The 23,330-nt window shown below is 47.3% G+C and overlaps 2 protein-coding genes across 2 annotated transcripts; one reads left to right on the forward strand and one right to left on the reverse strand.

The window, feature by feature from the left end:
- Positions 1 to 1,287: 1,287 nt before the first annotated feature.
- On the reverse strand, positions 1,288 to 10,205 carry ZBTB49 (zinc finger and BTB domain containing 49). The gene is made up of 7 exons (XM_070758124.1): positions 10,130 to 10,205; positions 9,609 to 9,781; positions 7,215 to 8,251; positions 4,565 to 4,611; positions 3,352 to 3,425; positions 1,790 to 1,872; positions 1,288 to 1,489 (listed from the first exon to the last, which is right to left on the reverse strand). Exons 2-7 carry the CDS (start codon positions 9,758 to 9,760, stop codon positions 1,377 to 1,379), a joined length of 1,506 nt encoding a protein of 501 aa, XP_070614225.1. The 5' UTR covers positions 9,761 to 9,781; positions 10,130 to 10,205; the 3' UTR covers positions 1,288 to 1,376.
- A 1,159-nt stretch (positions 10,206 to 11,364) lies between these two features.
- On the forward strand, positions 11,365 to 22,478 carry LYAR (Ly1 antibody reactive). Its single transcript, XM_070758125.1, has 9 exons — positions 11,365 to 11,472; positions 11,744 to 11,913; positions 17,062 to 17,176; positions 17,380 to 17,487; positions 18,315 to 18,398; positions 19,338 to 19,692; positions 20,076 to 20,144; positions 21,372 to 21,457; positions 22,185 to 22,478. Exons 2-9 carry the CDS (start codon positions 11,792 to 11,794, stop codon positions 22,317 to 22,319), a joined length of 1,074 nt encoding a protein of 357 aa, XP_070614226.1. The 5' UTR covers positions 11,365 to 11,472; positions 11,744 to 11,791; the 3' UTR covers positions 22,320 to 22,478.
- Positions 22,479 to 23,330: the final 852 nt, after the last annotated feature.

Consider the following 23,330-nt stretch of genomic DNA (forward strand, 5'->3'; position numbering starts at 1 on the left):
TTCTCTCCACCCCTCTTTCTTTCTTTCTTCCTCTCTTTCTTCCTCTCTTTCTCTCTCCCTCCTTCCCACCCTCTATGTCTTTCCCTCTCCCTCCTTCCCCCCTTTTTTCTCTCTCTCTCTTGCTTTCTTTCCCTCTCTTTCTCTTGCTTTCTTTCTCTCATTCTCTCTCCCCTCCTTTTTCTCTCTCTCTCTTTCTCTCTCGTTCACCACGCCAGCAACAGAGAGAAAAAGAAAGAGCGAGAGAGAGACGGAGAGAGAGTGGAGTGCGCAGCAGCCATCAGCCTCCTCGCCCTCCCAGACGTCCCCAGCGCCCGGCCTCACGCCGCCTCCCGTTAGCCCGGCCGAAAGCCACACAGTCCCGGACTCCCGGATTGCTTGCTTCTCCGGCCAGCGCGGCGCTTTCCTGGGCAGATGGTTTTGCTGACCGGAGAAGCGAGCGATCCGGGAGTCCGGGACTGTGTGGCTTTGCGCCATGAAGAGAAAACGGCCGACTTTTCCCTGCTGCCGTTTTCTCTTCATGGCGCAAAGCCACACAGTCCCGGACTCCCGGATTGCTCGCCCCAAGGCAGGAGGCGGCGGCGGAGGAGAGTGGGCGGATCGGGCGGGCAATGGGGCAGGGCGGAGAAGCCAGGGGCGCGTTTGGCCGGAGGCACCGTGGGGAGGCAGGGGCAGGGAGGTGCGGCAGTAGGTGCCTCCGGCCAAACGCGCCCCTGGCTTCTCCGCCCTGCCCCATTGCCCGCCCGATCCGCCCACTCTCCTCCGCCGCCTCTCGCCGCGGCACACCTGACGATGTCTCGCGGCACACTAGTGTGCCGCGGCACACCGGTTGGGAAACACTGCTCTAAAGGAACAGTGGAAAAATGGAACGGCTATCGTTTTTAATAGAACTTCCCAAAGCAGATCAGCAAAACGGCCTTCTGACTTACCGCAAACTGGACAATTATGTGGCTTTTCTCCTGCGTGCCTCGTCCGGTGTTTCACTAATTTCCGTGGCAAGTTAAATGATTTCCCACACTCGTCACACGTGAATACTTTTTCTGCTACGTGGTTCTTCTTGTGTTCTTTTAAATTACTGAAGTTGCTAAATCCTAAACGGGAGAGAATGCAACTCAGAACGGTCAGTCGGAGGGTGAAATGGACGGCAAAGGGGTCGTGCCTTTCCACCAGAGCTGGGGGGTGGTGGGGGTGGGGGCAAAGAGAGGAGCTGGAGGATGTGCGGACGGAGCCGCCTGCCATTTAACCATCGGACTTGGAAAAGGGAGAGTGCGTAACTGGAGCCCCCGAGCTGCTCCGCTCTTTCTGGCTATGGGCACCTGCCCCCCTCAGGCCAGAGCCATTTGAGCCGTGGTCTGTGGCTTGCCACGCTTTAGGCTCTTTTAAAGTGTATTCCTTGCTGTGGGAATTTGTGAGGGGGGGTTGTCACTGCATGCAGCCAAAACAAATTCCTTCTGGATTGTCAAGGTCGTCCTTTGTCTTTGCACTCCTGCACCTGCACGGAAGGAGATGGGAGTTGCTGCCAAGTTGGCCCATGAATGTGATGGACTGGGGGGGGGGTGTTGTGGGGAGGGACAAGGGCTTGGACTGTCAACTGGGTGGAGATATGGGTCTCTGCCAGATACGCCCACAGGGCTCTGCTCATAAATTGGAACTTTGGGGAATATACTTCGCCTTGGGCTCGGGCTCCGTTTCTGATGCTCTTTGGGCGCCCAAACCAGGCGTGGTGGGGGGAGGGCCCCGGGCTGGGATGACGGCTTGGATTGCCTGTCCAGGGGCGTTTGACCAGACCTACCTCGGCCACAAACATCACACAGATGCGGCTTTTCTCCCGAGTGAATAATAATGTGGCGCTGGACATCTCCAGAGGCAGCAAATCTGTAACACCATCATCAAAGCCCCCGTCAGTGCTCCAGTCAGCGCTTCCCGGACCCTCCTGCCTTGAACGCGTCATGTCCCCCCCCCCCCCAATCTCTCCCTCACAACGTCTGCCTGGTCACCAACACTCCCTGGAACTCCAGCCACAAAAAGGCTGCCGGCCTGTGCCCCACCCCGTCCCCCGCCCCACCCCGACTTCTGCAGAGTTATATGGACGAATTGGCCCTGCTTGCTCTGCGCTACTAGGAAATTACAAGAAAACATTTTAAAAGCCAAAAGGCTTTATGTCGAAAGAGTGTCCTTTTTGCAGAAACTCAGGAATAAATATATATATATATATTCACAATCATCAGGCTGACGTTTTAAGCTTTGTGCTGCTGTAAATATGGAAGTATATATATATGAGACACATACAGATAGAATTGTTGGCTATCAACAAAATTAACTGCCTTGGAAATGGCCCTGGGTTGGGCTGAGAGGCAGATAAGGAGCTGTGATGTTCCTTCAATACACCAGGGTGATTCGAACACAAAAATATGTAATCCTTCCCTGGTGCAGAGCTGAAGGGATTGGATACTGTAGCCTAGAGGACAATTCTCTGCCTTATAAGGCAACGGTTGCAGGTTCAAGTCTCAGTGGGTATGGCTAGCTGATGAGGCCAAAATAAGGCCGAAATAGATCTATCCTAGTCTCCCTTAATTTTCAACTTCAGCAAAAAAACATATATACATATATACACACACACACACACACACACACATATATACACACATATATATACACACATATTTTCTATTCAGCATGACTGTTAAGCAAGCTGGGCAGCAGCTTTCCGTGAGGAAATACATTTTAAAAAAGGATAAATAATGGACCTTGCTGGATTGTATCAGATTTGCTGAAGGTTTACAATTTGAAAAATAATTTAAATTTGTAATTGATTAAAAACAGATCCACAAACGATGTAGTCACCAGTAGCTCTAGAAGCCCAAGCTCTCTGGCCCGGGGTTGAGCCCCATCTTAGGAGAAGCCAGTCAGGGCTGACTTTATGCAGCTGTTCTTCACTTGCTGTTGTGTTTCTCCTGTGCTGCTGACCACCGTCCAGGGAAGGAAGTATTTCCCTCCCCCCAGTATGAGAGACAACACCGATCCACATCTCCCGTTCTCTAACACACTGCTGGCTGGCACCCCTCCTTTGCCTCGGTCCCTGGTCTCTTTAAACCATGATTTGTTATAACCACCGGCAGATACTTCTGCAATCCTTCTAAAACAATTCTTTTTTTTTTAAAAAAGGGATCCTATTTTGCATCATTGCATTCTCAATCCAGCTGGAAGAAATTTAAGTTACCCAGAACCTTTTCCCCTTAGGTATATTAGCCAAGCGCTCTTGTCCTGGAGGACGGTGAACAGTAAATCTCTACCTAGATGACTGATAAGAGAGAAATGCATAGGATGTGTGTGAATTTCATAAGACATACAAACCTCTTCCCGCAGATTTCACAAATGAATGGCTTTTCACCAGAATGGCGGCGCAGGTGAGTCTGAAGATTGCCTGCCTACAAAGGTAAGGAAATGACCAGAGAATTTCACAGCTGGAGATGAAGAACTTCCTTATGTCAATAGCAAACAACCCACCACCACCACCTCCTCTGCCCCGGTGTGCCATTGTCACATCGGAAAACAGGGAGGGGGATCCCTCGGGATCCTTTAAGCAGAGGATTCAACCTCTTCTCAGACCAGGACTTCACTCCCCACCAGCGGATGGGGGGCTGGGCTGCCCCTCCCAAAGGGAGGCAAGGGAGGGGTCTCCTCTACTGGGACCAGCCTAAAATGGGAGCGGAAGGGCCGAGCGGTTAGAGTGCAGCACTGCAGGCTCCTTCTGCTGACCACCAGGCTGCAGGTTGGCTCAGCCTTCCCTCCTTCCCAGGGGGGTCAAGTGAGGAGGACCCAGGTTGTGCTGGCTTCTCTATCAGCCGCTTAGAGAGGGATGTAGGAGCACTGGGAGGCGGTCTATAAGTCCAAGTGACAATGCTAAGGTTCTGTTTCTTCCCGAGTATGCTGCGCTGTTAGGTGACTTCTTTGGCCAACGAGTGGAGCAGGAGTGGACAACTAAAAGAGCAAGGGGGCACTGGTGCTCGGCATCCAAGCCTATATGTTTGCTCAATGCAGAACAGACTTTAAGGTCTTTATGCTCAACTCTACATCCCCCAAGGCCAAAGGTCTGCGTGACGGAACCTTTCCTTTCCAGCTGAATTTCCAGAAGACTTTCCGTGAAAAATACGGTCCAATGCCCTCATTCATTGCAAAAGTAAGCACAATGTGAAGTTCCCAATTAGAAATTTGGAATCAAAATCAATGACAGGACAAGTACTTGGGGATTAGGAATTCATTGTAACTCAAAATGTACGTAGAGAATCCAGAACTTTTTTCATATCTGAAAATGGTAAATGTTCCTACGAATTTCTAAAGTTCACTTTAGGGAAGATAAGATTCCTTAGCAGCACCAATCACGGGCAACCGAAACCATGTTTATTTTAATTTTCTGGTGGAAAACGTTTCTTAAAATTATGATTCTTGTAGAATTGCCATAAAATCCTATTGCATACAATCTATTGCCTTATCAATGGAGGGTAGCATATAAACAAAAGTAAACGTAATTACAAAATAATATTATACAAACCAGTAAAATTCCTACCTGTGAGAAACATTTTCCACAAATGTTACATTCAAAGGGTTTTTCACCTAAAAGAAGAAGCAATTATATTTGCATTTCTGACAACTAAGTAACATTGAATGTACATAAAAATAGCCAAGAGGACATTTATATTCAACACATTTTATATTTATAATTCCCCTAAATGTTAATCTGAACACTATTTTATAAGATCTAATGAAAAATTAGCCTAACGGTACATTATTCTACAATGTTCACCAAGGAGCAGGTCACACAAAGTTTAACAGAGCTTGATCATAAGTGAATACGGAATTGCTATTTTGAAGTCCTACACCACAAAGGTGGGATTTGCAACTGAGTGGCATAGATCTCAGATAAAATTCTGGTCACTGGAGTAAACATCTCTATGATACAGTAAGGATATATATTTACAGTAATACATATATATTTACAAACCATTTTCCTTCCCCTTCCAAATGGCTGTGACTGGCAGTGCATGAAATATGGCACATTTTTAATGCAAAATGTTCTATCAAGGAAGCCAGGCAATAATTACAAGTACGTGCTGGGGCACGTACTTGTCCACCTGTCTGGGAAGAGTTTGATCTGGTGACACCTGATGAAGTGGACAAGGCCATTGGAGCTGTGAGTTCCGCCACCTGTTTACTGGATCCGTGTCCCTCCTGGCCAGCAGGGAGGTGACACGGAGCTGGGCCCAGGAGATTACCAACGCTTCCTTGGGGAGGGGAGTTTTTCCAACACTCTATAAAGAAGCGCTCATGCGCCCCCTCCTCAAGAAGCCTTCCCTGGACCCAGCCGTACTTAACAACTATCGTCCAGTCTCCAACCTTCCCTTTATGGGGAAGGTTGTTGAGAAGGTGGTGGCACTCCAGCTCCAGCGGTCCTTGGAAGAAGCCGATTATCTAGGTCCCCAGCAGTCGGGTTTCAGGCCCGGTTACAGCACGGAAACCGCTTTGGTCGCGTTGATGGATGATCTCTGGCGGGCCCGGGACAGGGGTTTATCCTCTGTCCTGGTGCTCCTTGACCTCTCAGCGGCTTTCGATACCATCGACCATGGTATCCTTCTGGACCGGCTGGGGGGGTTGGGAGTGGGAGGCACTGTTCTCCAGTGGTTCTCCTCCTACCTCTCTGGCCGGTCGCAGTCGGTGTTAGTGGGGGGTCAGAGGTCGGCTCCTAGGTCTCTCCCTTGTGGGGTGCCTCAGGGGTCGGTCCTCTCCCCCCTGCTATTTAACATCTACATGAAACCGCTGGGTGAGATCATCCAAGGACATGGGGTGAGGTATCATCAATATGTTGATGATACCCAGCTTTACATCTCCACCCCATGCCCAGTCAACAAAGAGGTGGAAGTGATGTGCCGGTGCCTGGAGGCTGTTGGGGCCTGGATGGGTGTCAACAGACTCAAACTCAATCCGGATAAGACGGAGTGGCTGTGGGTTTTGCCTCCCAAGGACAATCCCATCTGTCCGTCCATTACCCTGGGGGGGGAATTATTGACCCCCTCAGAGACGGTTCGCAACTTGGGCGTCCTCCTCGATCCACAGCTCACATTAGAACAACATCTTTCAGCTGTGGCGAGGGGGGCATTTGCCCAGGTTCGCCTGGTGCACCAGTTGCGGCCCTATCTGGACCGGGACTCATTGCTCACAGTCACTCATGCCCTCATCACCTCGAGGTTCGACTACTGTAATGCTCTCTACATGGGGCTACCTTTGAAAAGTGTTCGGAAACTTCAGATCGTGCAGAATGCAGCTGCGAGAGCAGTCATGGGCCTACCTAGGTATGCCCATGTTTCACCATCACTCCGCAGTCTGCATTGGCTGCCGATCAATTTCCGGTCACAATTCAAAGTGTTGGTTATGACCTTTAAAGCCCTTCATGGCATTGGGCCAGAATATCTCCGAGACCGCCTCCTGCCGCACGAATCCCAGCGACCGATTAGGTCCCACAGAGTGGGCCTTCTCCGGGTCCCGTCAACTAAACAATGTCGGTTGGCGGGCCCCAGGGGAAGAGCCTTCTCTGTGGTGGCACCGGCTCTCTGGAACTAACTCCCCCCGGAGATTAGAACTGCCCCTACTCTTCCTGCCTTCCGTAAGCTCCTCAAAACCCACCTTTGTCGTCAGGCATGGGGGAATTGAATCATCTCCCCCTAGGCATGTTTAACTTATACATGGTATGCTTGTGTGTGTGTCTGTTAGTATATGTGTTTTTTTAAAGCTTTAAATATTTTAACTGATTGGATTATTTATGATTTGTACTACTTGCTGTGAGCCGCCCCGAGTCTTCGGAGAGGGGCGGCATACAAATCCAAATAATAAATAAATAAAATAAATAAATAAATTGTTTTTCCTAAGTGTTACGACTGGCTCTTAGCAGGAAAATGACGTGCATACCTTTACTGGGAAACAAAGACCACCAAATGCTGAAGCATATTCACACGGAGGACGGTTATTCGACGAGGGCCCTGAAATCGGAGGGCTGCTGTACAGTGATCATTGTGACCAGAGCCGCCACGGCTGCCCTCTCTGGGCCGCAAAGGCTACCCCCTCTGGGCCGCGAAGGCTGCCCTCTCTGGGCCACGAAGGCTGCCCTCCGGCTGCTCCTCCCTGTGGCCCCTGGAGAGGTGGCCTGGCAGCCTTGACTGACGTACCTGTATGGGACCTGACGTGGAGCTCCAGGTTGCTCGGATGCTTGAAAACCTTCCCGCATGACATGCAAGGATACTGCCTCTCTGGAAGGAGAACTGTGGAGGGGCTCCCTGGCCCGGGCGGCTCCAATCCGGGACCCCCTCCTATCCCGCTGGGATCTCTCCCTTCAGGGCCCCCAACCACGGCCGTCCTTTTTGGGCTGCTACAACTCCCTGATTCGCTTCCTCTTGCAGCGGCTGCGTCAGGAGGAGGTGAAGGAGGCTGCTCGGGGGGCTGCTGGGACTGCAGCCAATTCAGCCTCTGAAGGTGGATGGCCTTCTTGGGCCTCAGCTGTTTGGCTGGCCATGTGGACGGTACCTCCGTGCCTTGACCCTCAGCACCGTTGTTTAAGGGCAGTGGGGCACGATTGTGCGACTCCAAAGTACATTGGCTGATGTTGCCCGGAGGAGCCTCCTGAGCTGCGTCTTGTGCTGGAGGTGTTACAAAACCAGGGGGCCTTTGCAGTAGCCCCTTGTCGCTGGGACAAATATTCTGTTTGCAGAACTGTTTGCTGTAAAGGTTTCGGAGCTTATAATGGCCATTCGGCAGTTTAGAGGGCAGACCCGCTGCACCGGGGCTGGCCAAGTCCTGTTTCGGTTTGGCTCCCTCGGCCGAGGAGCTGTGAGATGCACCAGGCAGTGGGCCCGGCTGCTCCCCCTGCAAGGCTTTACACGCAGCAGTGGGGCGAACATGGAGGAGGCCGTAGGGCCCACAGTGGGGACCAGCAGCCCCAGTATTTTGCCACGGAAACGTGTCGCTTCTGGCCAGACTGGCTGGTTGCTCGGCCGGAGGGGAGGTTTCCAAAGAGGAGCGACACAGATCCAAAACACTCTGCACCTGCAAGCCCTGTGCGATGTCCAGCAGGCTCTGCATGTTGTCCTGGTTGAGGTCAAGATGCGAAGTGTACATATAATCCAAAATCTGGCCAATGCCACCCACATTCTTAATGTCCAAGTGAAAAACATCATTCTTCTGGCTTGGAGAATTTTGAAACAGGGTCCTATGAACGGAAAGCAGAATTACAAACGGGGGCACATTTGTTTATCCTCCAACCCTCTTTCTAACATTACATTGCATCCCATTCCACTGGCCCATCCCACCCAGCCGGTCGGGCAGGGAAGGCATGTCAGAGAGCGTCAAGTGGCAGAGTCCAGGAAGAGAGCCCCCTCTGCCGCTGCCCCCCACCCTCTGAGGGAGGACCCCACCGCCCTGGCCTTCCGAAAAGGAACCAAGGGGGGGGGCAGAGGAACCTGCACCCCAGGGACTGGTTAGCGCCTGAAAAAACCCCTTTGCCCTTCACCTCACCTTCATAATATTTAATCTACCTTACCTCCTTCCTTTTTTCTATTTTTAAAAACTTTTATATATTTTTCATATTTCAAAAATTTTATTGTATACTGCACAGAGTTGCTTTCTGAGGAGACTGGCGGTTGAAAAATGTGAAAAGTAAGCAAACATAAAAGTGCGGGTATGCACCTATGCTTTCAAAATCTTGATCGCATTTAGTAAAATAATAATTGTACAATACTGTTGAAAGCAGCCATTTTTAAATAGCAAATGTACTGAATATAATAGAATTTGCAATTTCAGCCTACAACATAATTTCATTCTGTTATTAATCAGTAAGAAAACATTGAAAGGTCACCTTTTAATCCTCCTATATAATTTCCATTTTCAGAGAGCCCGCCTTCTACAAAAGATGGCAGGTTATCCATAGCTGGGCTTAGTAATAGTAGTAGTAATAGTAGTAGTAGTAGTAGTAGTAGTAGTAGTAGTAGTAGTAGTAATAATAATAATAATAATAATAATAATAATAATAATAATATAATATTAGATTTGTATGCCGTCCCTCTCCAAGGACTTAGTAGTATTGCCTGTGGCACCAATGGCCAGCTATGTTGTAGCAATCCTAGTAAATTTATTTATTTATTTTATTTATTTATTGGATTTGTATGCCGCCCCTCTCCACAGACTCGGGGCGGCTAACAACAACAATAAAACAGTGTACAATAGTAATCTGATATTAGAAATGATTAAAAATCCATTAATATGAAAACCAAACATACATACATACATACCATGCATAGAATTATAAAGGCCTAGGGGGAAAGAGGATCTCAATTCCCCAATGCTTGGCGGCAGAGGTGGGTTTTAAGTTGCTTACGAAAGGCAAGGAGGGTGGGGGCAGTTCTAATCTCTGGGGGGAGTTGGTTCCAGAGGACCGTGGCCACCACAGAGAAGGCTCTTCCCCTGGGAAAATGCTGACAATTGTAAATATATAACTCTTGTTAACTTAATGACACTTCTGCCTTTCCTGCCTTACTTAATATTCATTGCAGTAGTTTGCACTAACATACCTAAAATATTGGCTAAAAGCAGCCAAGACATTTTTATGTGCTTTGAAGGAAACTCCTTTGACCACCAACATACAGTCGCAGAGAAGACCCCGAATGCGCTGATCCTGGAGCTGCTGAAGGAGATGACAGCTGTGATTAGCAAAAGCATCCATGCTGGAACGTGCCTGTGTTACCTAAAAAAAGAAAAGAGAAATACTTTTAGGGGTGCAGGTATCCTGGTAAGCACGTAGTCATATGTGTCAGAGCTGTTCTGCGCAAAAGGGTTTAATGTTAATGTTGTTTTAAAGTGCAAAGCAAATTACAGCACAGTGACTATTTTGCCAGAAGCCCCCTCCCCTCCCCATTTCACTTTTTCACCAGGTAGCTTTCCTAGCAAACCAAAGGCCTGCGGTAGACACAATGCACCCTGATCGTCCCAAAGCCTCTCAAAAGCCTCTCATCATTAGAAGTACTATCTGACGGCAGTCTCCCCCCGGGGCATCATGGTTCAGGGACCAACATTTTGACAGCGTCCAGCTTACAATTAGGGCTAGTGGGGCCAAGGGTAGTCGGAGGGTCGCGGTTTCCCTTGTCTGCCGCCAGCTCTTCGTAAGCAACGTCAGCGGAGGAGCCAGTCAGGAAGTCGGCGGTGACTCCTGTCCATGATCCCTGCCGAGATTCCCAGTTCCAATCGGTGCAGCCAGTGATGTTGTTGCCCTTGATGGCCGCATCGCTTCCCCACGGCCGGACTGGAACCAGCTGCCAAAGTCACCTGAGGGGGTTCATGCGGCCAAGCAGCCACGGGTGAGGCCACAGCCCTTCCGCCAACTGGCAGACACATACATTCACACACACACAGGGAAGAAAAGGCTCCCCGTCCAGGAAACACCTGGAAAGAACCGGGAGGAGGAAGGAGGGGAGATCTCGGCTCCTGGGGGGGGGGGGGAGGCCAGAGGGGGTGACGACGGGGCCGCTGCCCTGGAGAGACACACCGGCCGACGGGATCTGGAGTGGACTTCGGGCGGCCCTTAGCTTGCAACACGTCAGTTAGCGACCACTCAGTTGCAACAGAGTTGAAAAAAGTGACAATTTTCCACCCTCACGACCATTGCAGCAGCAGCCATCACGGGGTGTTTGTGTGTGTCACGTGATCTCACGACAGACCTTTGGCGACCGGCTCACAGTTATGACGGCTGCCTCGTCCCGGGGTCACGTGATCCCCTTTTAGACCTTCGGACAAGCAGTCAATTGTGAATCCAAATTCACTTAACAACCTTAACACTTGCACTGATTGACTCAACAACTGCGGCCAAAAAGACCGTAAAATGGGAGGAAGCAGCCTTGCTCAGGAACAGAAAACGGTCGCAAGTGGGGGGCCGCCTGCACAACCGCCGAGATGACGTCAGCGCTTCCTTATACTGGAAAGGAAGGGCGGAAGGAAGCGGCGGCGGCCGAAACTGCACGTCCCGCGAGGAGGAAGGGGCGAGAGGAGGAGAAACGAGCGGCGGTCACTTCCAGCGGGGGGGGGGAGGCCGGGGGAGGGTACGGGGGATACGCCCACCTAGAAGACGCAGGCGAGGGGAGTCAAGGCGGAAGAAGGCCGAGCACCCAGGAAGCCACTCCCTCAGCCGGGCGGAGGAGGCGAAGCGCCTGTGCGTGCGCATCGCCATGGAGACACTTCCAAACGGGCCCCGCCCATCCCCCGCCTCCGCAAGACGTCGCCACTCCTGGCCGGAAGTTGGTCGGCCTGACCATAGAGCGACACCTCCGATGCGCCGGGCCGGAAGTAGCGTCTTTGCCTGCGCTCCGCGCGCTCCCTTTCCGGTCCGGAGCTCGGGCGGCCTGGGCATCCGTGTGAAGCGCCGCTCTGCCCTCTCGCCGGGAGGTAGGTCCTGTGCCTGGGCTGCGGGGATTGGGTTGGATGTGGGGGCGGTGGAGGAGGGGAGCCCGCAAAAGCCCCCCCGCGAGGCCTCCGGGGAGGGCAGGACTGTGTGTGTGTGTGTCACTCCCCCTTCCCCCCAGCGTTGGTGGCTGAAGCGCAGAGAGCCCGGCAGCCGCTGAGGCGATGTTGCCCCTCCCCCCCTCCCCCGGTCTTCTTGTCGCGCCCCGGGTGTCTTTTGTCCTCTGGAGCAGAATTTCTGATCCCCGCATTCAAGGCAGAACGTCGGGTGGCTGGTGGCGCTTCCGATCCGTGTCCCCCCAGCATGGTGTTCTTCACCTGCAGCGCCTGCGGGGAAGCCCTGAAGAAGGGTCAGGCGGAGAAGCACGTGGTCGCCTGCCGGGACTGCCGGTGCCTGTCGTGCATGGACTGCGGGAAGGATTTCTGGTAGGTTGAAGCCGGCCCGCGTCTTCTTCGCTGTCCGGCCCCGGCGGGAGTCTTCCGGGTTGTGGGGGGCAGTGGCAGCATCGGGGCAGCCTTGTCTGAGCACGAAGGTTAACAAGGCCTGGCCACTGGGAGCCCCAAAACTGTGAGCCAGACTGGGATGCCGAAAGAAGAAAAGAAAGGGAAAGGGTTAGGGTCAAACCTGTGTTGTTACCACGAGTTCTCCAACATCCAGCCTGACCCGAAGGACACAGTGGAAGCAGCAGGCTTGCCTTTATAGTCAAAGCAGAAACAGCTAAAGTAAAATAAACATCCGATGTCTCTCAGATTACAGGAGAAGAAATCTATGGGAACATCTGGGAAAGTAACAAAAACGTGAATAGATCCCAATGTGGGCAAGCTATGGAAAATTGACAGATATAGGAGATAAGGGGGTTAATACAATTTATTTTGAGAAAAATCTGGAAAGGGGAGGAGGAAAAATTTAAAACCTTAAGGTCAGCCTAGATACTTGCTTATGTCTAACTTGAACACAATCTTGAGTTTCAGCATATGTTCAGAGTTTAATTCTTCGAGTATTGTATTTGTGTAATGCTGGATTTCAGCAAAAATGTGGCGGGGTTTTTAGCCACTGTAAAAACAGCAGATTTATCAGCAATTACAAAGCAAGTGTAATGTGATGATTCTGTCTCAACGGCCCTCTGGAAGTACTCTGTTTTCAGCAATAATGAAGGTACTTATCTGTTCAGACTTCTGAATGGAAAATAGCTCTGCAACAACATAGTATGATTGACTTGTGTGATTGGCAATAAATTGACATGGAATAAGTTAAGTTCAGGTGCAATAAGTTCACATGGTGCAATAGGATTGTGGGTTTGTTAGTAGGGTTCACTGGGTTAGGGATTTTTTTTCACTGTGAGTGGCATTGGGTTGGGGGGGGCACAAAGGAGGCTCAGCCAGTCTCATTATACACATGCTGAACTCCTGACCATAAAGGATTATATTGAATTAATCTCTAAGAGGAGAGCACTCTGGAAAGGTCCAGTCAACGAAGCAGTGGAAGTGATGTGCCGGTGTCTGGAGGCTGTTGGGGCCTGGATGGGTGTCAACAGACTCAAACTCAACCCGGATAAGAAGGAGTGGCTGTGGGTTTTGCCTCCCAAGGACAATTCCATCTGTCCTTCCATTACCCTGGGGGGGGGGGAACTTTTGACCCCCTCGGAGAGGGTCCGCAACTTGGGCGTCCTCCCCGATCCACAGCTCACATTAGAGAACCATCTTTCAGCTGTGGTGAGGGGGGCGTTTGCCCAGGTTCGCCTGGTGCACCAGTTGCGGCCCTATCTGGACCAGGACTCACTGCTCACAGTCACTCATGCCCTCATCACCTCGAGGTTCGACTACTGTAATGCTCTCTACATGGGGCTACCTTTGAAAAGTGTTCGGAAACTTCAGATCGTGCAGAACGCAGCTGCGAGAGCAGTCATGGGCCTACCTAGGTATGCCCATGTTTCACCAACACTCCGCAGTCTGCATTGGTTGCCGATCAACTTCCGGTCACAATTCAAAGTGTTGGTTATGACCTTTAAAGCCCTTCATGGCACGGGACCAGAATATCTCCGAGACCGCCTGCTGCCGCACGAATCCCAGCGACCGGTTAGGTCCCACAGAGTGGGCCTTCTCCGGGTCCCGTCAACTAAACAATGTCGGTTGACGGGCCCCAGGGGAAGAGCCTTCTCTGTGGCAGCCCCGACCCTCTGGAACCAACTACCCCCGGAGATTAGAACCGCCCCTACTCTCCTTGCCTTTCGTAAGCTCCTTAAGACCCACCTGTGTCGTCAGGCACGGGGAACTGAGACATCTCCCCCGGGCATATACAATTTATGAATGGTATGCGTGTATGTATGTGTGTTTAGAAAATGGGGTTTTTAAATGTTTTTAGTAGAAATTTAGATTTGTTGCAAATTGTTTTTTGTTATTCTGTTGTGAGCCGCCCCGAGTCTGCGGAGAGAGGCGGCATACAAATCTAAATAAACATAAACAAACAAACTCTGTAAAGCGGGGAGGGGTTGCTGCAGAGAAACATTGCTTGCCAGCTCCTGCACTAAAAGATATTGGCAGGCAGCCCACCCTGGATAAGTGTTCTGTAAGGAGGAGTGGGTCCTGCCCAAATAATAATAATGGTGATGATGATGATGATGATGATGATACTAATAATAATAATAATAATTTATTAGATTTGTATGTCGCCCCTCTGAGGACTCGGAGCGCCTTACAACAATAAAACATCATATACAAATCCAATGTTAAAACAGTCTTTAAAAAACCCCTTATTAAAAACAGTCATACAACTCAAACACACCATCCATAAAGTCAAAGGCAGCTAAGAATAAATCAGTTCCTCCATGCCTGGCGACATAGATGAGTTTTACAAGAGGCAGTCGTAATCTCCGGGGGGGGGGGGGGGGGGAGCTGATTCCAGAGGGCCGGAGCCGCCACAGAGAAGGCTTTTCCCCTGGGTCCCGCCAGACGGCATTGTTTTGTTGACGGGACCCAGAGAAGGCCAACTCTGTGGGACCTAATCGGTTGCTGGGATTTGTGCGGCAGCAGGCGGTCCCAGAGGTATTCTGGTCCGATGCTATGTAGGGCTTTTGTTCTCCTTGTGTGTCTCAACCATCCGTAATTACAGGGTAATTAGTCCAGGAAGACACACACCAAACGATAAAGGGAAAACCCAAAAGTTTTTATAAACAGAAAAACAGAAACAGCTCCCTTTTTAAATGTCAAAGGGATTTTCTGGTACACACAAGGCACAGGTTAAATGCAGTCCAATTGCTCACCCAATAACTGGGAAATTGAGTCCAATTCTAAAGTCCAGAGAGTCCACACCCACAATCCTGAACAGCAAAAACCACGATCTTGACGAAACAATGAATCAGATAAACTGCCATGAGGCTAAAACCACCAGGCTGCACTTTTATCTGTAGCACTAATTACAGCAGCCCCACCCAACCACAGGTGACCTCATTTTCTCTTGTAATCCTTCAGTTGTTGTCTCCTATGCATCACTCTACGCATGTGTGGATGTGTCATTAATTCTTGTTCAGAATGCAGGGATCATACAGATGACTGATCTCTTCCTGGGCTGTCTGCCAAACTCCCCTCTTCCCTGTCACTCACGCTTCCTTGGTCAGAGGAAACTTCGTCGGCAGATTCTACTGGGAGCAAAACAGACCTGCGGCATGTGGATGTTTCCCCCACATACACCTCCACATTCCTTGGGGCAGGAGCTGGGCCAGAGCTAACCACAACAGCTTTATAGGTCATAACCAACACTTTGAGTTGTGACTGGAAACTGATCGGCAGCCAGTGCAAGCTGCAGAGTGATGACGAAACATGGACTCGACTGCTGTAATGCTCTCTACATGGGGCTACCTTTGAAAAGTGTTTGGAAACTCCAGATCGTGCAGAATGCAGCTGCGAGAGCAATCATGGGCTTTCCCAGGTATGCCCATGTAACACCAACACTCCGCAGTCTGCATTGGTTGCCGATCAGTTTCCGGTCACAATTCAAAGTGTTGGTCATCACCTATAAAGCACTTCATGGCACTGGACCAGGGTATCTACGAGACCGCCTTCTGCCGAATGAATCCCAGCAACTGGTTAGGTCCCACAGAGTGGGCCTTCTCCGGGTCATGTCAACAAAACAATGTCGTTTGGCGGGGCCCAGGTGAAGAGCCTTCTCTGTGGCGGCCCCGACCCTCTGGAACCAACTACCCCTGGAGATTAGAATTGCCCCCACCCTCCTCGCCTTTCGTAAACTCCTTAAAACCCACCTCTGCCGTCAGGCATGGGGGAACTGAGATATTCTTTCCCCCTAGGCATTTACAATTTATGCATGGTATGTTTGTTTGTATGTATGTTTGGTTTTACAATAAGGGTTTTTTAACTGTTTTAGTATTAGATTTACATGCTGTTTTTTATTACTATTGTTAGCCGCCCCACGTCTATGGAGAGGGGTGGCATACAAATCAAATAAATAAATAAATGGCCACGATTGCTCTCGCGGCCGCATTCTGCACGATCTGAAGTTTCCGAACACTTTTCAAAGGTAGCCCCATCTAGAGAGTGTTGCAGTAGTCGAACATCGAGGTGATGAGGGCATGAGTGACTGTGAGCAATGACTCCTGGTCCAGATAGGGCCGCAACTGGTGCACCAGGCAAACCTGGGCAAACACCCCCCTCGCCACAGCTGAAAGATGGTTCTCTAATGTGAGCTGTGGATCAAGGAGGACGCCCAAGTTGTGGATCCTCTCCGGGGGGGGGGTCAATAATCCCCCCCCCCCCAGAGTAATGGATGGACAGATGGAATTGTCCTTGGGAGGCAAAACCCACAGCCACTCCGTCTTATCAGGGTTGAGTTTGAGCCTGTTGACACCCATCCAGACCCCAACAGCCTCCAGCACATCCCTTCCACTGCTTCACTGACTGGACAGGGGCTGGAGATGTACAGCTGGGTATCATCAGCATACTGATAATAGCTCACCCCATGCCCTTGGATGATCTCACCCAAATGGTTCTCTGACAAGCAAGTTCTTTGCAAAGGCCTGCATTTTCCAACTTTTTCACCCTGGAGAAAACCTTGACATAATGAAATGAAGATGATTGAAGGTGAGAAAACAGAGAGCGATAGAAAAAATGTGCTCTTTGTAATGAAGATGGTTGAAGGTGATATAACAGCTCTCTGTTTTCTCACTTTCAATCATCTTTATTTTTATTTCATTAGAAAGAGCACGTTTTTTCTATCATATTTGTTGTTTTTGTGATGGTTTCTTTTCAAATAAGGCTACAAAAATCAGTCAAGTGGACACCTGACAAAGAATGACCCCTGTGCTAAATTACTGGTAGGCAGGGGCCTTTTTACCTTGTTTTCCTCCCCCAAAACTAAGGTTTGTCTTATACTCTGAAAAATATGGTCCCCCCCCCCCCCAAATCGTACCTTCTTGTGGAGCAGGTGGGAAAAAAGCTACCTTCGACCTACCAATGTCTTTTAAGTTAGTTACGCTGCTTTAATATATTTTAGCAAAATGTTTGGCAAGAGCTCTGGAAAACGCCTTCCATTAATGGTTATTTAAAACTGCATTTAAAATGCAGGGATGATGATTATAAATACCACGTGAAGTGCCTGACTGAAGATCAGAAGTATGGAGGAAAAAATTATGAAGCCAAAGTCCTCAAAGGGGACCTCAAGCAGCAGGAGTGGATTCAGGTGAAGTAGACCTAACAATAATAAAACTAAGTATTGTAATATAATGCTATGTGCAGAGTTATATCAATGTATTGCACAAGCTTCAGCATTTTAAGTATAATCCTTTAACAATTCACAATATAAAATTCCATGCGACAATAGGAAATATACAATGCTGTACTGGTGTATTACCCAGCCTCATTAGCCTTTTTTTTCATTTGCAGAAGGTTCATGAAATAATACAGGAAACTAACATTAATGTCAGAGTTCGTGATATTTTACAACAGATGTATGTGTACGACAATATTCCACGAAAGAAACGCAAATTTCAGGTATGTTCATGAGTTAAGTATTTATGCCTCAAGCCTGACCTGGTATAATAGTAGAAAATTTTTCCTCCCACTTAGGACTGTATGACTGTAACTTGTTGCTTGTATCCTAAGATTTTTATTAATATAGATTGTTTCTTCATTGCTTATTTGACCCCTATGACCATCATTAAGTGCTGTACCACATGATTCTTGACAAATGTATATTTTCTTTTATGTACACTGAGAGCATCTGCACCAAAGATAAATTCCTTGTGCGTCCATTCACACTTGGCCAATAAAGAATTTTATTCTATTCTGCCATGGTATAAGGGCAGATTATTATGGTTCCTTAAAGCAAAAGTAACTTCTCTTAAAGTATCCACATAGTTCACTGTTTCTTAGATTATACTGTGGAAAACACATGTTTTCCAAATAATTTAAAAATCGCGTGACCCTATTTTTTAAAAAACTTATTTAAGCTCCAGTGAATTACCCACTTGTGCCTCCCAGTGATCCCATTGCTTAGGCCCTCCCGGACCCACCAGTGAACATCTCAGAGAGGCCACTGCAGGCAACCTCAATATGGTCTGAAGGACATGCGGTTCCACTTTGGCCGCTGGTCACGAGTCCTGTACCCTTGAAGCGCTAAAGACCATGGCAAAAGGTATAGCAGCCTGCTTGGCAAATTCTGTACATTTGGTTGTTTACAGACATTGGAAGAAGTAGTTTTAAGACCATGCAGTGGTGGCCTTCTGCTGATGTACTACTTTTGTCAGAAAATACATTTGTGTTCTGGTTACATAGCAGTTTAAAAACACACACACACCCCTCCCTTTCTGCCTAAATAGAACTGGATGGCCAACAGTTTGAAAATCCACAATGCTACTCTACAGGATCAAGTATGGGATATTTTTTCAAAAGCTACAAGTAAGGTAAGCAAAGCAGTTACTGCTGCGTTTGGAATATATTGTGATACACACCTTGGGGGAGTGTGGCGGAATCTTTGGTTGGGAGAAAGCTTGGCTCAGGATGGGGTCACACGAGGTGCTTTGCGACCAGATTGCTTAACTGTGAAATTACTGTCATCAGCTGAGGACTTGTATGTGTACTTGGGTTTCTGTAATCCTGGAAAAGATGAAAGGAAATGAACCTGAAATTTGAGAAGGATTCAAGCTGGGTAAAAATTGTTCTATTTGCCCTTTGAAAATGTATTGATAATCTGATAAGAGAGACAGAATATAAATGGTTGGCAAACTTTTTGTTTTCTCTTTGGTAAATGAAGAACGTGGATCCCGCCACCCTAGCTTCCTTTCTGCAGCCAGATAAGCTTTTCAGAAGCAAAGGCAGAAATTAGTTTTAACAAATCTCAGAAAACTCCCACACAGGGAGGGTAGCTGGGAACTGGTGAGCGGTCTGCAGTTGAAAGTTATGTCAGAAGCCCGTGAAGAAAATCTTTAAAAAGAGTAATGTGAGGAGGGTTCATTTTCAGTACCAAATACTGCTGTGTGAATCAAGCAATCAATACTCTGCCTTTCAAATGCATTGTTTGAAATACTCATTTTAATTTCAGTGAAACTTGTTTCCCTCGAACATTTTTGCTGCTTTGTTATCAGTTGATTTTAAGTGCCCATTTCACGTTGGCATAGTATGTTTTAAATTGTTATATAAATTTACATTGTTCCTGTGTTTACATTTTATTCTTTTTGCTATTTTTCTGTTTTGGAATGGTTTTAGTCGTAATTCATTTAGATATCTTCAGCTATTGAAAAATAGAACTGTAGTGGGAGTAATGAAAATAAATAGACTTCAAATGTACGAATGCAATATTAGATTTGTCATGGTGATATATAATCCATTAATTTTTCCAACAGGAGACCCTTGAAACCCAACCTGTAAAAAATGAAATTATGCCTGTCACAGCGGAAGACAATATCACAGAAACTGAGAAACCAAAACAGAAAAAAAGTAAAAAGGAATTAAAAGAGAAGAAAAGTATCAGAGAGTTAAAAGCTGAGCAAGAAAATTTGGAATGTTTAAGAAGTGAAAAATCTAGGCCAGACATTCTTGGGGAAGGCAGCATAACAATGCCCCCGAGTAATTATCTGGAGAAGGCAAAGCAAGCGCCTGCCCGATGGGTCCAAGCTTCAAGCAAGGGAAACGGCCGGGAGGCAGAAGGCGGTGAGGCAGAGGTGCCGGTGAAGAAACGCAAGAAGAGCGGCACAAAAGGTGGTCCTCCTCTGTTTCCCAGGCTCTTTTAGAATCCTGCAGCAAAATCCATTTATCTTCCTCCATTAAACAATTATCGGGGAAAGAGAATGGTAGCAGAACTGGAAGAATTTTCATGTGAGGGTGAAATTAACAGCCTGACACTAAGGAACAGGCTAATTAGACCCAGCAATGGAGAACAATGAGGTGGGACCTGCCGGAAGTGTTCCCTGGGAGGGGGGGGGGGGGTTTCCTTGCAAACGTTGCCATATTGAGTAATCAAGTGTTTCTGCAAAGAGAAAAGCAGATTCAGCCACTGGGAAGATTTTAATACAAAAGAGCCTTCCACGGGTTTTTTTTCCTAAATTTCTTGATATTTCTCTCCCTACTCCCTTATAATGCAGAGGAGTCCCCCATTCCCACCAAAAGAACAACCTGCTTTGAAGTGGAAGACAACAAAGATAAACATCAAGGTAACTGGCATCATTAAAAAAAACAAAAAAGATTTACAGGTGTCCTGCCATAAAGGGCTTATCAGCGGCTGGGATTTTGGTATAGAATTTAGTGTTCAAAATGGGCAAAAGGTGGCGGTAGGAAGACACTGGGTTTAAGGTTCCCTTTTGGGTTGCCGGAGGTATTTACTGGAAGAGAGGTGTTGACTCTGTTCCAGGCCAGATTCAGGCCAGGCTGCTGGGGAGAAACTGCCTCACCTGCTTCTACACAGGGGAAGGGACGGAGGGCAGGGGAGGCGAGCGAGGATGTCCTTCGGCTGCACACACACACACACACACACCCCGAGCCTCCCTGTGTTGGTACTGCTTTGTTCGGAAGAGACCCGGGTGGTTTGGCCTTACAGAGCAGCAGGGTGGTTTTTAATAAGATGAGACAAATCATGGAAACTAGATTTATTTTTCAAGTATGTTATTTTTTTAAATTAAAACTTACATAGGGTAAGAGTTGCAAAGATTTGTACACCTCCTATTGAAAGTATTGTATGAGTGGCTAACTGAATTGGGGAAAATAACTTTCAGGTTTCATAAGTCAATCTGGAGTCCATGTGGAAACCATTTTTGGATTATAATATCGTATGTGACCTTGCACTACATCCAAAATTTGGGGTTCTTTCAACCTGGAGTCTAGCTTTCAGTGATATGTTCAATGAGGTTTGATTTTCAGTTATCAAGAGGCATCCCCTCTGTGAGGTATCCGCCCCTCCAGGGCTTCGCTTGGCCTCTGCTGGCCTCCAGGCGTAGAAAAACCGGACAGTGAAAACAGCCCCGTTCTCCTGCTCTGCAGCGCCGCGCTGACCTGGATGTCACCTCCGAATCGGAGCCTCAATCAATGTCCTTCTTAACGTTTTAGGCACCAGGCTAGGAACCAGGAGACTGAGTTCTAGCTCTGCCTTGGGCACAGTGCCAGCTAGGCAACAGAATTCTACCTCTTCTGGAAAAGGAGTTTGCAAAGAAAGCTGGAACTGCCTAGACAGTGTCAGCAGTCAACACTGACGTGAAGCCATGCACATACAGATAAACGCATCAATGAAGTACTGTTTTCAGTGGCAATATTTTAACCCAACCTTGTTATTGCAGAAACTTATTTGTAAAAAAATACTTAGTGCTATGTTTGGTGCTTTTTTGTACTATATTTAAGTCAAAATATAAGCCGCTCACTTAAAATATCTTTTCAAATCAATTTTACAGGTAAATTCAACTGGAAAGGAACAATAAGAGCTGTTTTGAAACAAGCACCCGACAATGAATTATCCATTAAGAAACTAAGGAAAAAGGTGTGTTGCATCACTTTATGAAACAATGCATTTTAGCAGTTTTATTGGTTGACACCCTTTTTTAAAAAAACAAAACAAAAACCCTGTTTGCAATCGTTTATTTCATGGAATTGAAAATCAAAAGTCCAAACCACATTTTAACAGAGTGATTTTGCAGTATTTGTGATGTGGACTGAACTTTATTACATAAAAATGGCTTGGACTTCATTTTTGAACATTTAATTAGATCTGAAATCACAATTCTGGTACACATGATAGCATTTCTGTTTATTCATGGAAACCATCAAACTACTTTCTGAAATTTGGACATCATATATTTCATTAACAAGTTTTAATAAAAGTGATAGAATTAAATGCTATCAGAAGTTTGAAAAGAAGGCATCTATAGAAGTTAGGCTTTAACAAATCTAGATATGGGGCAGGCACAGATATTGTCTTTTCTTGCTGCTCAGAATTGGTTGTGGGTATTAGTTGGGTTTTGGGTTTTGTCTTCTTTTCCAAGTTCCATTAGGTTGTTTCTAAGTCTGGTACGTGAGCTGTCTAGAATTACTGAAGCAGCCGAGTTCAGAGCCCATCAAGAGGGAAATGTCCCAGGCCTTGTGCAAAACTACCAATCTGCACCCATGATGAGCTTCTCACAATTTCTAAGTTTGTGAGACGATCTAGAAAATTGGCTGAGCTGAAACAGAATCAAATCTTTCAATTATCTTTTCCTTTCCTTTTTTAGGTTATAGCTCAGTATTACACAGTTGCGGGTGACCATCAGAAATCTGAAGAAGAAACTCTAGCCCTGTTTAAGAAGAAAATCAGCAGCAATCCTAACTTTAGAGTTTTAAAAGAAAAGGTTAAACTTGTGAAATAATTGTTCTGATTTTGTATATTGTCGGTTTTATTAATAAATAGAACTCCTTTTAACTCTTTGTTAAATGGAAACAAACAAAATATAGCTGTATTTGATTGTAAATTCATTTTCTTTTTTATAACATGAAAAATAAAGTTAAAAACATTTTGTAAGAGAAAACCTCCATTGAAATATTTCTGTTATTAATTGAGAGTTAAGTTTTGTGTTTGATTTGTTCTGCAACCTTAATGAATGTTGGCTTTCAAAATTTTCAAGGGCGTAAGAAAATACTTTGAATCAATAAATATGTAAGTGCCACTGAAAGTAATAAGTCTTTCTCCGGGACAGTTCTGTGGCCATGGCTTGGTTGTCATGTGCCTGGATGGGCGTGGGCAACTTTTAAGACATTTTCTTAGCATTTAAAAATGCTAAAATAAAGTTCTGGCAATCAGCTGTGTCCACTTTAAAAAAAAACTTTTTAAAGCATGTCTGGGCGAATAGGTAGCCTTTTTAACCAGTTCATTCAAACCGGCCAGAACAGGTAGGATTTCACCCCTGTTCTAGGGAAAAGAGTCCCAACTTCCTCTCGGAAAGCCCTTCCCCCGCATGGCCACCTTCCTTGTCTCTCCTCCCCTTGCAGAAGGCCTTGCGGTACAGTCCCCTGCTGGTCACTATGCTTTTTCCTGCTCAACGCTGGTGGTGGAAATTTAGTCCATTATTCCAGAATTCACCTGACCAGTCTGCCCCTCTTCTTGTTCTTTCTTGCACTCCCTCCCTCTTTCTCCACCTCCTCCTCCTACCTATTAATTCCTTCACTCCTACTCTACTACCTCTCTCTCCTCCTCTTCCTCCCCTTCTTCTTCCTCTTCCACCCTCTTTACCCTTTCCTGAGTTTCTCCCATCCTAGGTCAACTCATAATTAGCAAAAATTTAATGTAATCCAATCCCGAGTCTTTGGAAAAGGGCTGCATACAAATATAATTAATAATAATAATAATTTTCTGCATGGTTGCCGGCTTCTTTATTTACTTC

Source organism: Erythrolamprus reginae, chromosome 7, assembly GCF_031021105.1.
Source record: "Erythrolamprus reginae isolate rEryReg1 chromosome 7, rEryReg1.hap1, whole genome shotgun sequence".
NCBI lineage: Eukaryota > Metazoa > Chordata > Lepidosauria > Squamata > Dipsadidae > Erythrolamprus > Erythrolamprus reginae.